The sequence below is a fragment of the Spermophilus citellus genome, assembly GCF_964194105.1.
Source record: "Spermophilus citellus genome assembly, chromosome: 8".
In the NCBI taxonomy this organism is placed as follows: Eukaryota; Metazoa; Chordata; class Mammalia; order Rodentia; family Sciuridae; genus Spermophilus; species Spermophilus citellus.
Window position 1 is genome coordinate 19158240 of NC_138189.1, and position 14544 is coordinate 19172783.

Consider the following 14544-nt stretch of genomic DNA (forward strand, 5'->3'; position numbering starts at 1 on the left):
AAAAGTGAAGCAACAGAAATGACCCCCACCATGGCAGAGCCAAGAGGAGGCAGGAGGTCATCTCCAGAAGGGCCACGTAGGCCAGGCACTGTGAATAGAGTCCCCAGCTCAATTTTCTTTTTAAACCTGGATAACTTGGTCTTAATCAACATAGGTTAACACACACACCTACGTCTCACAAGGACTACTTCTGTGCTATTTAGTAAAGAGCTTTTCCTTGGCCTTGCTTGTAGTTAACTTCCATTTAGTCATAGCGACATCACACCGCTCACCACATACCTGACTCCTTGCTCAGTACATGTATAATTTCATTGATCTTTTTTCACCCCTGTGAGGTCTTATTATCCTCATTTTACATGTAGTCAAAAGAAACTCGTGCCCAGTCTCTGAGTGGCAGAGCCAGGGTTGAAGTCTGGCCTCTCACTCTGTTGTCACTCTATGGCTTTGAAGGAAACTTCCTGAAGAGTGGTTATTGCATGATTGACATCTCTCACTGTCTGTGGACCACTTATCAAAGGTGTGCCAAGGCGTTAAGTCTGGATCCACACTTCAAAATGGAAATTTGTATTTTAAATCAGGAAATAGCTTAAAAAGGCCAGACAGAAACTGTGTGGATCTGTGCCGGCCAGCACAGGAGACTCAGGAGGCTGCGGATTACTGTTTGAACAGGGCCACGTGGTGCATGCCAGGGTTTGGCAGGTTCCTTTAAAGCAAGGGAGGAGGGAGCAAACCAGAGTAGAAAAGTAGGCGGGGGCCTTTGGTCTCAGGTATTGTGAATTGGATCCTCTGGAAACCAGAGGAAGAGCAAAGGAAGCAAAAGGTTTATGGGGGACCAACACCTGTCAAAGAAAACGGAGCAGCTGGGCGGGGGCGAGCAGTGGCCTGTCTGTGATGGGGCCTGACAAGAGTATCTGCCAGCCCAGCAGGGAGCCCCCCAGGTGAAGCTGTCTGCTGCAGGACACTGCCTTCTGACACCTGCCCCCTTGCCTGACTCAGAAACTGGCCGAAAAGCATAACTTTGGCTCAGACAGGAGGGTGTCAGCGGAGCGGCTGGGAGCAAGGCTTCCCTGCAGGGAGATCTTTGTGTCTGCCACCTCAAGGAAAATTTTTGGAGAGAGATGGAAAATTACTGAATAGTTTCAATTACTCACGATGGGATTTCATACGTAGTTATATAAATATTTAATAATACCTACTGAATCATTCATAAAAGTATTTGAGAATGCGTCGTGTGGCAGGTGAAGTTTAGGTGCTTGGGATACATGCGTAGAAGACTCTGCTTTGATGGATCTTCTGGTCTAGCATGGGGGACACACCAGGTGACATAATGAATATGTAAATTGCATAGCATGTTGGACCTCTGCTCCCCAGTGTGGTCCATGAGGCCCATAAATAGTATAGGTATCACCTAAGGATTTACTAAAAATGCGGCCCTACCCCAGACCTACTGAATTCCAACCTGAATTTAAATTGGAACACTGAAACAGAGTCCTCACTGTCAATTAGGGTTATGGTTTGGATCTGAGGTGTCCACCAGAAGCTCACCTGTGAGACCATGAAGGTTTGGAGGAGAAATGATTTGGCTGGAGCCTTAACCTAATCAGTGAGTTAATCCCTGATGGGATGACCTGCGTGGTAACTGGAGGCAGATGGGTGTGGCTGGGGGAGGTGGTTCATTGGGGGCGTGGCTCTGGGTATATATTTGTACCTGGTGAGTGGAGTCTCTGCTTCCTGGTCATCACGGAGCTTCCTCCCTCTGATAACACTCTTCTGCCATGATGTTCAGTCTCACTTGAGCCTCGAGGAATGGAGTCTACTGTTTATGGATTGAGACCCCTGAAACCATGAGCCCCCCAATTCTTTTCCTCCTCTACAGTTGTTCTAGTTGGGTCATTAAGTCACAACAGTGAAAAAGCTGACTTTTGAAATAGTGTTAAGGTCGGGGAGACAGCTACAGTATTTAAAAGGGTAGTCTTTGAAAAGGAGGAAATTTAATAAAAACTGCAAAGGAAGTGAGTTAGCCCGGCATGTGGGTTTAGAGGCCGGGGAACAGCCAGGGCTGAGGCTCTCCAGGTGTCCTGGAGCTGAAAACGTGGCTGAAGCAGAGGGGCAGGGGTGAGTGTGGAAGAGACGAGTCGGCAGGATGAGGGACTGGATAGCAAGGGTGGATGCAGCAGAGCCTTTGGGGACTTAGGAAGGACTCTGGCTTGTACTCGGGTGGTACAGGGAATTACCCGCAAGAGTTTGAGCAGGTAAGTGACAGGATAGATTTCAAGGGTCCCTCTGGCAGTTGCACTGAGAAAGAGACCGCACTAGGGCCAAGGTTGAGGCACGGAGACCTTTTGTGGGGGGAGGAAGAAGGCGCTAAGCAACACAACCAAGGAACACTGGTGGTTCAGAGCTGGCTGGTTACAGAAAGGAGAAAGGGCTTGATCCTGGGTACAATTCCAAGGCAAATATGACACAACTACTTGATTAGATGTAGAGTGGAGGATAATTCCCAGGTTTGGGGCCTAAGCAGTGGAAAGATCAGGAGCATGAACAGCTGGCATCCAAGAGACGGTGATTAGGCAGTTGTGTACAAGTAGAGGGATCAGGAAAAAAGGTTTGTTCGAGATACAAATTTAGAGCCATGACCAGCTGTCCTACATAAAGTTCTGGAAGAACAAGGCTAAAGATACCGAACAACTGTTATGCTTATAGGTCTACTGACTCCACCAAAATCCTTGCTGTCAGATAACACAATCCCGTGGCACCACTGTGATACAAACTTGTTCAAGGTTCAGATTTGAAGTTTCAGGTGCATAAAAGTGAATAATTGCACTTTAAAAGTGTATTGTGTATGTTTTCATCCTCAAATTTAAATGCAAAACCAAAGGAAACTCATAAAAACAAAGTAGGAAAACCCTAAAAGTTACACAGATTTTTAAAAAAGGTCATCTGAAGTCAACTATCAATGTTTGAAATTTATTTCCACTGGAGTATGGACAACATTCATTGACAACTTCCCTTAAAAAAGTTCTCTGGAATAAACAGATGATAAAGAAGACATTTTTACTTAGATCTAACACTGCTTAGCAGAGTATCACAGCAGTCAACAGTACTGTCTCCCACACTGAGTTAATCACTCCAAGTGTTATTTCACTCAACCCTCAATCCTATAAAGCTGTGTCCACTTCACATATCATTGATAGGAATGAGATTCAGAGGGGTCATGTGAGCTCGCATGGTAATTACCAGTACAGAGATGTGACTCCCAAAGACACCACCTCCATAATTCAAACAGCAAAAGAGGTTGTGGCTCAGCAGTAGAGTGCTCACCTAACATGTGCAAGGTGCTGGGTTCGATCCTCAGCATCACGTAAAAATAAATAAAGGTACTGTATTCAACTAAACTAAAAAAATATATATTAAAAAAAGATATCTGAAGTTACACTGATTAGTTTATTTTATGTTCAAATAAAAATGTTTCTTTTAGAAAAGGTTAGATACTATTAAGTGTCCAACTTTATATAGTCAATCAGCCCTTTGCAAAATGTCATCTTTTCCTTTTAAAAAAATAATTCAAGCTGGGTGTGACAAATGCCAGTAATCTTGGCAACTCAGGAGGCTGAGGCAGAAGGATCACAAGTTCAAGGCCAGCCTCAGCAACTTAGTGAGGCCCTAAGCAAATTAGCCAGACCCTGTCTCTGATAAAAATTAAAAATGGGAACATGGTTCAGTGATTAAGTGCCCCTGGGTTCAAACCCTACTACCAATCATCAAAATAATTCAGATCCCAGCCGTATGTCAGTATAGGTCTAACTTTTCTTGCTGATTTTTTGGGCAAGTTGATACTGATAACAAAATCAAACGACAGGCAAGTAATTTTGTGTCAGTTATTTGTACTTTTATGTTTTATCTGTAATAATGACTAGGTAGAATGATATGAGGTACTATTAGTGTTTATTAAAAATTAATTTCATGTAATAAATTATATAATTCAATTTTATATTCAAACAGTCTACACCAAAAATATCCCAGGAAACATTTTTTTCCCTTTGATAAGACAGGCTGATGTTAGCAGGCTGACATCAGCTTCATATTCTCACGGCTGAAACTGCTCCCAGTTGTACGTACAGTTGAACAGCACCTTTCCTCACACTGCTCCAGAAGCCCATGTTGGCAGCACCTGACACAACAGAAGAACATTTCCAGGTTCTGCTGAAGGCCTCAGTTTGAAATGTAGAATATTAGGTGGAAAGTGACAAAGGCATTCGTTAGCCCTCGACTCACCATCTTACGCTGTACATAATGGACAGAATGAAAGTAAAAAGCAAGGCACAAAAGGACAAAGTAGGTAAGTCAGACCTGGACTAGACCAGACCACAGGAGTCACAAAGCAACCTGACAAAGGGAAGACTGCTGCAGGGACTCTTAAAAAAACAAAACAAACCTGTAACAACATATTCAATCAATTCTTATCATCAAACTTTTCGGAGGTCTGAAATGATTTCTAATGTATTCAAAACTGGATTTTTCTAAAATTGCAAAAATAACCTCAGGCTCATGAATGTAAAACATAACAAAACCACGTGAGGGCTTGGCAGAAATTAGAACAAGTTAGTGGGGAAAAAATAAACCCAATTTTTATGTGCAGCAAAATGTGTGTATATTCCAAAAACTTCTCTTGAGTATAAGAGATTTGTGGATTTTTTTTTATTGCTGTTGCTATTGTTTTCAATTGTTAATTATGAAGGAACACAGAATTTAACTCTCAGAATGAGCTAATTCATTATTAAAGCAATATCACCAGTAAAACAACAGTGGCAACAAAAACACCTTTGTTTAATTTAAATTTCACTAAAATCTATGGAAACCACTGGCATAGTCTAAAAATAAAAGCACATCTAAGCTCGAGTCTCAATGACAGTTCTTATTATGAGTAGTTAAAGAGAACCACTGCAGAATTATGTGAATTAGAATTTAATTTATATTTACCATTCTGTTCATCAAGTGCCCATTGGCTAAACAGAATTGCATTCAATAATTCATATTCTGCAACTTAATTCAACTAACACAAAAAGCTAAATAGTAAGATTTGTAGTTGAACATGGGGTTCCTGAGGCTGGAATCACATATCATCCCCTTATAGAAAGACTCATCTGCAAAGGATCAAGAGCCAAAGTAAGAGCACGATTTAAAGCCCCTCTCCCTGCTCTGTAAGTGACCAAAACAAGAGTTCATGTTATTCCATTTTCTTTTCTGGGCAGACTCCTCCAATATAGCCCAGTGACTTTAAAACCCCAACTCCCAAATTTTAACCTGATGGCCTTGTTAATAAGGGACCACAAAGACAGGACATTGAAAATTCTTCCCTATTGCCCCTGACAGTTCAAGGATAACAGATTATGAGGCTAGCAATTTACAGAAAGTTATGTATACACTTTTTAAGACTTTTATATAGAAATGGGAGAGGGAGGAAGATGACACTGGGGTGGGGGCAAAGGAAGCCTGAAGAGATAGAAGCAACATCATCCCTTCAAACACTTGGTGAGTTCTGTGACCTCAGGGTCCATGTGAAGTCAGCTGGAGCAGACCTGGAATTTCAAAAACACTTGACAAGGGAGGGGGCGGTTACAGTAAAAATTACAGTTGATTTTGTGCATCAGGAACAAAATGTTTTAGCGTATCTATCACTCACATATGGGTTCATGTAATTTATCTTCAATTAGTTATTATCTATTCAGCAGCTGAAGCCCAAGAACTGCTGATGCACTGCAGATGAAGAGATGTGCTCGTCCCTTGACTCTGGCCTTTCTTAATCTAAATGATGGCCACACGGTATAGATTACTTGCTCTACAAAGCAGTTTTGGCTCACACGCAGGGCACGCCACACTGCCAGCACTTATATCTGCAGCATCGCTCTGGTCCCTTCTTGGACTCCAGGGGTTGGTTTGTGCCTGGTTCATCTTTGTTGGTTCTACAACTTAGTCCCAAATTCACACAGAAAACATTACGTAACTTTGCAACCCAATATTTACTCCTTTGGAATGAGTTCTTGTAATTGAAATGCGTGAAACCCCCAAATATAATAGATTTTAAAATAACCTTTATAATATTTATATGAACTAAGTATTTCATCTAAACCCAGTTTTGACTTTTAAGGCTATCAAACCAGTGTCTGAAGCATTCTGACTTAGACATTAAAGGGAGCGGTCTCTGCCCAAGTTTGTGTTTAAAAGGATCTAAGATAATGCAAACATCACCAACATACCAGGAAACTTTCTCGAACAGTTGACATCACCAAATCAGGAAAACTACAACCTGTGAGTCAACACAGTGTCTCCCACTGTAGTTTGAATGTATGCTGAAGGGGATGTTAATAAGTAGTATCTTACTTTAAAAACAGGTTTCTCTTTGGATTAGGACATAGTCAAACTGAATTAATCTTTACTAAAGGAGTTTTCTAGAGCCTTCAATATGCCATGAGCAGGTCTGCAAAAGTGTTTCCCAAATTATTTGTCTACAGGACCTTCCCCCCTCCACGTCCCCCCACACCACCCCCCCCCCCCCCGCCAGCATCTCTCAATTGAAAAAATGCTTCACAGCAGGTTTTAGGAAACATGGCCTTGGCAAGGTAGTGTATTCAGAGGCTTCACCAACTCCTTAGGCTATGAGACATTAGTCAATTTCTTAAAATTAATAAAAATCATTGTTAGTCAATAAACCTGGAATTTTAGACTCAGAATATGAGCATATGGGCACAGAAAAGAGTAATACATCCATTTATCGTACAACATAATTTTTACCTCCCTAGCAAAAATATGTTACAAAATACCCTTGGTTAGCCAATCTTGATGGTGGGTGAGCACACACCTGAGCAAACTAATCAATATACAAATTTGTTTAAAGCAAAAACAGCAAGTGAAATAAAGTTTTCACTTGCCCAAATGGAAAAATGTGCAAGTTCCATGAAGAACAATTTATAATGACATGTTTAGAACTCATTACCCTAGTTATCACTTAAGGTTCTCTATGCAGTATAGTTGATAAAATTTCTAGATCTAGCTTCTTGGAGGACAGTCATGTGTTGCTTAATGATGGAGATGTGGTCTGAGATCATTAGTGGAGCTGTTAAGTGAACATGAAAGTAATAGTTACACAAACCAAGATGGTTGTGGGCTTGGTGGAATACTCTTGTAATCCCAGTGACTCAGGAGGCTGAGGCAGGAGGATCACAAGTTCAAGGCCATCTCCAACAATTTAGTGAACCCGTTTCAAAATTAAAAAATGAAAAGGGCTGGGGATGTAGCTCAGTGGAAAAGTGCCTCTGGGCTCAATCCTCAGTACCACCAAAAAAAACCCCAAATGGATATGATGTCACTAGGTAATATAATCTTATGGAACTACTATCTAAGATGTAGTCCCTTGCTGCCGTCATGCAGCACATGACGGTAACTACTGCATAACTAAGGTTGTTATGGAAAACTCCTCTACATTTGAGGATTTCATGGATTTCAGAGTATTGTGTCTCAACTTCAGCATCACTGACATCTTAGACTGGTTAATTCTGTTCCAGGAATTGATGCATTACAGGATGCTGGGCAGCACCCATGGCCTCTCCCACCAAATGTCAATAATATCCCACCAGCTGCAACAACCAAAAATGTCCCTAAACATTGCTTAGATATAAGCAAATCATCCCTAGTTGAGAACCGCTGCTCTGGCATCTAAATGGAAGTTTACGTCTTGCCTCTGCTCCTTTGATAAGGTCTCTTACAGGCACGCTGTGACACCTGAGGGAAGGTTCAATAACAGCAGCATTAGAGATTCTGTATGATCAGAAATGTAAGTGATTTGTGAATACTAGGAAGAAGCACTCTACGTTTCAAAGAGAATTAGAGGTGATTTTACAGTGATTATATTTCTATGAATTATCTGAACCATGATGTTTCATTGACAAATATTCTAACAATTATAAAAATGCTAATTGCATATTTTAACCTGTCAAGAATCAAAAAGATTGAGGCAGTCGAAAAATAAAAAACAGCAACCATCAAGAGCTAACTCAGACCACAGTCTAGTCCTCAACTGAATATTCTCTATAAAATTCTCAATTCAAAAATTTCAGTTCTTTTCTTTAAACTGCCTTTATGTACTGTAGCCATACCATTTCTTTCAGATTATCAAAAAGAAACATTTCACACATCATGAAGAAGTATCCTGATACGTATCAAGAAGTACATTATCTAGTTTTAAAGCCATTTCTTCAATATGCACATCTTTAGTTTTGTCATAATTGTCAACTACAGATACATCGCTGTCCTTCTTTCCTTCTTTCCTTAGTGTCTTTAAACATCTGTCAAGTCTTTTTATGAACAAGTCCACATCCTGTATCTTCATCCCGATGGCTGCTGCAGCATTGAGGTAAGCACAAGGGTAATTATCTGTATGGGACATAAAGCCACTGAAAGTGTAGCCACTCACAGTTTGCACAGACCCAAGAGGCACAACCCTGAAAGGGAGAAGATTTATCAATTTAATGTCTGGTGATGTTAACAGAATGTCACCCATAAACAAGATATTTGTCTTACTAAGCCATTCATCTATTAAGAGGCTTAAAAATAGCCATAAATCATGGCCTATGCAAATGGATTGTCAGCCTTAAAATGAAATTATATAATACACTGATATTTTACATTAAAAAGTTCTGCCTGATGATTACCATTTATTTATCATCTATAAAAGAACAACAAACTCTAGGAATCTCAAACATTTTTACATCTTCAAAGTAGAAAAAGAAAGCAAATTGTTTTTGTGCCAAATCTGGAATCTGAATTCATACATAGACACTTTAAGTCCAACCACTTTTAACTGTAGTATGTCCCCTCAAAAAATCAACAAACTAAAATTCCAACTATCTGATCAGTGCTATGCAATACAGAGCTTTACAGCAAGGAGCCAGAAGAAATGATGTAACCACTTACAATGGGGTGCAGATCAGCAATCTGCAATACTGAGCTCTGGCCCATGCATTTGCTAAGCTTAACATCACAGGCATACGAAGATAAAAGCAGATTTCTAATCTTTTACCTTTTTTTTTTTTAAGAAGTCAATTAATTAAGATCAACCTAAATATAAAGACAAATACCAGCAATACTGAAAGTCAGGTCAAAAAAAAAAAACATTTTGGAAAAAGCATTTGTCAAAACTGTATTGCATACAGATAAGAGTTTATCAAAGTATAAGCTAAATTAATCTAAGATTTTCTTCTTTCAAAAAAGCTGTCCTTTGATGTGAAATTTCTACCCTCTGGTAGTCAGAGTGAAATTCTTTAACAGAAGTATGTGAAGAAAAGCATTTAGAGCAAGATACTTATTTTCAAGACATTTTTCTCTGACTTCAACAAATTTATCATGCTAAATGAGATTCATTTTCATGCTAAGTATATATTAGAGAAAAAAGTACATGTTTCCAAGGCAATACTTAGGCAAGAATTCCATAACCCTTTTAGTTTAGGAAACAGCCATTTCTTTAGCAAAATTTCACTTGAACTTAGTAATCACTTATTTCTAATATCATATATGATATCAATGAAAAATCATCTAACAAAGGAAATAGGCAAAAAACTGTAGAGAGAAGAATGAAACTGTTTCTATACACTATTAAACAAGATTCATATCTTTCTGGGACTATTTCAAGCCTAGAAAGTCTTCAGGTGCAACTACTATTCTTACAGATCCTCTATCTCATCATTCTTTGAGTACACAATGAATTCTCAGGCATAGTTTAGCATATATTTGGGGGGGGGGCTACTGTAAGAAAAGTATTTTATTAGACTTAACTTGGAAAAGCCATTAAATATCCTAAATATCTTTTAAAAAATTACTCTTACCTGGCTCCAGAAACCTGTCTGGTAAAAAGCATTGAGCCAAGCTGAGTGACAGCTCTATCCTGGTGTTCATCTAGTGTCTTCAGTGTCACAGCTGAAAAAGAAAAAAAATATCCCTGTAAGCTCTGGTTTACTAGCACCCCCCCCAAAAAAAAAAAAAAAAAAAAACCCCAAAAAACAAAAAAACAAATTACTTCTTATTCAGTGTCTGTCAAGTGGCACATCACTTTAAAATGCACTTAATAAGGGATTTGTTTGAATATCAGACAAACATAGTTTTATGTGAATTAATATGGTCACAACCAGGAACAGAATTTCCACATTGCCTTCCCCAAAAGTGAGTTTTTCCAACTCAATAGATGATGCAATGACAAGATTAGTAATGGTTGTTTATTCAAACTCATCCAAGTTTTAATAACTTATAAAATGAGAATATGGGAGATTGTTTAGTACATATTTAAGACTGTAAGATCAACTTCTTATGGAAATGATCTTTCTGATAGTATGGGGGGAAACTGTGGACATGCCTGAAGGCTGACTTACTAGATACTTTACAAACATAACCTCGACAAATTTTAACAATTTTGCATGTGAGGGATAATTATCTCTATTTTAGAGATAGGGGAAAAACTGATGAGAGGCTAGCACACAGCAGAATTGATATTCTGATATCCCAAACCAGCTTCTCTGCCTACCAGCAAGGGATTGGGATAATATTACGTTGGTGCCCTCAAAGGTTTTCCACAGAAGCCTATTCTTAAAAAGGCTGCAGTTGCAAATGATTCACTTTCCATACTACTATGCTATATAAATATACATATATATTCACCAATTAAAGGGGTAATTATGAAGTTAGTTAAATGCATAATTCTATATTACCATTTTTTCTTTATACAGATTAAGCTGGGCATGGTGACACAGCCTGTAATCCTAGCAGCTCGGGGGGCTGAGGCCTGAGGAGGATGGCGAGTTTAAAGTCAGCCTCAGCAACTTAGCAAGACCCCAAGCAACACAGTGAGACCCTGTCTCTAAATAAAGAAGATCTAGGGATGTGACTTAGTGGTAAAGTGCCTCTGGGTTCAATCTCCGGTACAAAAAATAGATAGATGTATAGATAGATACAAACACTCACACGTGCTACGTAAGCTAAATACAGATTTCTCTTAAGTAATAACATTTTAAAAATAAGAAAAAACTTAATTTCTGATATGTTGATATTGCTAAGTGGAGAGAGTTTTACTTATTTATTTAAGTCTGTAGTACTGGGGATCAAACTCAAGGATTCTGTTATACTAGACAAGTGCTTCACCACTGAGCTTCACCCCCAATCCTGGAGAAAGTGTTAATTATTTAGAGTTATTACTAGTGACTGAGGTATTTTGGTTAGAAGCAAGACTTAAATTATTACTTTATGTATATTCACTATAAGTATCATAGTGATAAAAAGGATTCACTGATCCTGATTCAGTGGATAGATTTTATTTTTGAAATAATTAAAGCATTTCTAAAGGTTAAATTTTTTAAATTTACGAATTAATACTGCAATAAATTCAAAAGAGCATATAGACAAAGAGTTCTTTTGCTGTAAAGACCGATTTCTTCCTAAGGAAGGATAAGAAGTAGAGATTTTCTTTTTTTAAGGAAAAAATTACCTAATGAAATGGGATTGTGAGGTGTCTGCAATAATCTTTCACTGTAGGCTTCTGACAACTTCTTTAGTTGACTGGACAAATATGAAAACATTTCCTGCAATAAAAAGTCACATTTAAAATTTAAAATAAATCGAATAAATATTGCAACTCATTAGTTATATTAATACGAAATCTGAGTGTATGAAGTGTGTGCTATAAATTACTTCATTATGTGCCCTCCTTTGCCACATATAATGAGATTCAAAGCTGCCATAACCATCAGAAACCATAGGATTTAGGTAAAGGCAAAACAAAACAAAAAATCCCAGCCCTCTTCCTGCCCTGGGGCTATGACCTGCCCATACCAAATCCATCTCTTCAGAACCTCCAGAGGTACCCACTCTAGTCTAGCACCCAATCAACTCCACCCCTTGACATGGCAGAAGAGTCCATGTTGTTTCTCTGCACTCCTCTGCCCCCCCACCCCCCACAATCTTCTCTATACACAGCCAGAGTGGCTTTCAAATGCATAAACTAGTTCCCACCACTCCTCTCATGACTTTTTCCTGTAATCATAAAAACACCACTCTCAACTCCAAGGCCCCACATGATGTAAACCAGCAACATACCCAACCCAGTGACTGTCATCCCCCACTCCACTGTCCACCATCCTCCTTTGCAACCCTTTCCTGTCTGACCTTTTTTATTTGCTTTCCCCACATTTCCCAGATAACTCCTTAAGTGGCCAAAACCTTTTGTCACATCCTAAGGAGACCTTCCTTTGTCACTTCTTTATTAAAATAGCTCGACTTTCCCCACCCTCAATTCCCAATCTCCCTCTAATACTATTACCTATTTTGTTTTCTTCACTATACTTACTACAATCTAAAATTATCTCATTTATTTGATTATTTGAATATTGCCTATTGCTGCCTATCAGAATGGAAAAACTCCTTGGAAGTACGAGCTTTTCCCACTATTTCCCCAATACCAAGAGAAATATGCCAGGCTGTAGTATGCAAGTTAAGAGGTAAGTGAAGTGAGGTTACCATGGTGGTGTTGGTGGTGGGTTGTTTTTTGTTTGTTGTTTTTGTGGTGCTAGGGATTGAACCCAAGGCCTCAGACACACTAGGCAAGTGTTCTACCACTGAACTATATCCTCAGTCTTAAAAGTATTTCCTTTAAATCACATAAAGTTAAAAATTGTCCTAATCCAAAGTAAACTGATATCCTATAGCTGAAAATATAATAAAAATGTTTGTCTTGTTAGTGTAAAATGTCCCAAATAAAGTGGGACAAACAAATACTTAAAAATAAATTTTAAGTTGGCAATTATTTGAACCAAAATTTTACTCTGCTTTCTTCATATGGCCTTGGGGCGGGTGTTCAAATGAAAACCTGCCCAAATACATCTGCAGGTGAATCAACCCATTTGCACTGGTCCTACATCCAGTTAAATATAAACTTGAAAGATATACCAAAGAGCCAAAGCCAACAGAGTACCCAAGTGGAGACAGCAGGAAATCACACCTCTGCAACCTCAAAGGCCATAAGAACTTCTTCTGTCTGAACTCTTATCTAAGAGTTAGATACTCTGGCTGGGCCCCAAAAGGTCTTTTTCATGTCTAAAGCACCTGGATGACTAACTCCATCTTTTATTAGGTAAAAATTAAAAGAACAGGAAAATTCCTTCCAATTATTAGTAAGTCTATTTATGACCACAAACATTTTACCCTTGTCAAGAGTGTGCATTTTATATTCTCACCTAAAACATATTAAGACAAAAATCATTCTTAAATTTTAGGATACTTTATAAAGATTAATTCTAAAACAGGTTAACATCTACAACTGCCACACTTAATGAAGCTATCAGTAATTATTACTATTACATGTGATAAGACTTTCTCTTTTGCCATTAAGAAAAGTATAGAGACATATTTAAGGAGGTAAATATTATTTTCAGAAATGGGAAAAAAAATGTTATAGGCATCTTTTCTTAGATAAAGATTTCTTGGTTCCTCCTTACACCAATATTCCAAACTCCATCAGAAGGTGAAATATAAAATATTTAAATGGAAACAATATGTCAACAGTTTTTAAAGCAATTGGAACAATTCATAATTTTTCAGTACCACGTGAGTCTTAACAAAAGGTAGAATTCCTGGGTTTCACTTATATATTTTCAACTACTATAAAGTACCTAGGTCACTAATTTAAATGCTCTGTATATTTTTTATTAACACAGTCACATGTTTTCATTTAGCTATTAAATGCTGATCTTATTCATCTATTATTATTCACCGAAGTCGTAATCTGCATCTAATTCTCCCTTATTCTCAAATTCATCAATCTCTCTTAAGCAGAAACAAATCTCACAGCTGGGAAATACCCTTTTCAGGCCACTGTGTGTGTCCCTTCCAACACCAAAACCACCTCCGCCTTTCATTTATCCTTAAGCATTTATTAATGAAGCAAAGTTTTCTCCAGTTTATATATTTTAGTGGTAAAGACCAACTTAAAATATCATTCTATCTGGCTAGGTTACCACATTAAACACCAATGTGGTCACATTTGTAGATTAAGAGGAAGTTAATGAGTACTCAGTTTGTATTGAATTAGCTATTTCTGAAAAAAATAGGAACTGTTTCCTCAGTAATCCCCTAGAGTGTGCTTTTAAACTTACTGATGCATACATGACTATTAAAAAACTGAATTTGCCCAATGTTCAATTTCTAATACTCTAATAAATTAATTTTAGCCAGTTCCATCAATTGATAATACTGCCAAAATTCAATTTTAACTATAACTAATATTACAATTCTTCAGACTACAAAGATAACATTGAGGTAACCAAATCATACTAGTATGAGAGTAATTAGATTAAAAAAGAAGAGTATTTTCAAATCAAGTTTACATTCAACAGAAAATATTTATAGTATCTCTACACTGTGTAAAGGGTTATGATTGGCAAACCAATAAACAAAGAAGCTTTAAGTATTTTAAAGGTACAATGCATTGAATTCTACAATATTCCATGT

The 14544-nt window shown here is 38.1% G+C and overlaps 1 protein-coding gene across 1 annotated transcript in view; it reads right to left on the reverse strand.

Moving 5' to 3' along the window:
- Positions 1–3932: 3932 nt before the first annotated feature.
- Positions 3933–14544, reverse strand: part of SEPSECS (Sep (O-phosphoserine) tRNA:Sec (selenocysteine) tRNA synthase) — a 38109-nt gene continuing 27497 nt past the window's right edge. The window contains exons 9-11 of the mRNA XM_081303277.1: positions 11528–11621; positions 9879–9969; positions 3933–8498 (exon numbers count right to left, since the gene is read on the reverse strand). Of these exons, the coding sequence (XP_081159403.1) occupies positions 8192–8498; positions 9879–9969; positions 11528–11621 (492 nt within the window). The 3' untranslated portion in view covers positions 3933–8191. The remainder of the gene's footprint in view (positions 8499–9878; positions 9970–11527; positions 11622–14544) is intronic.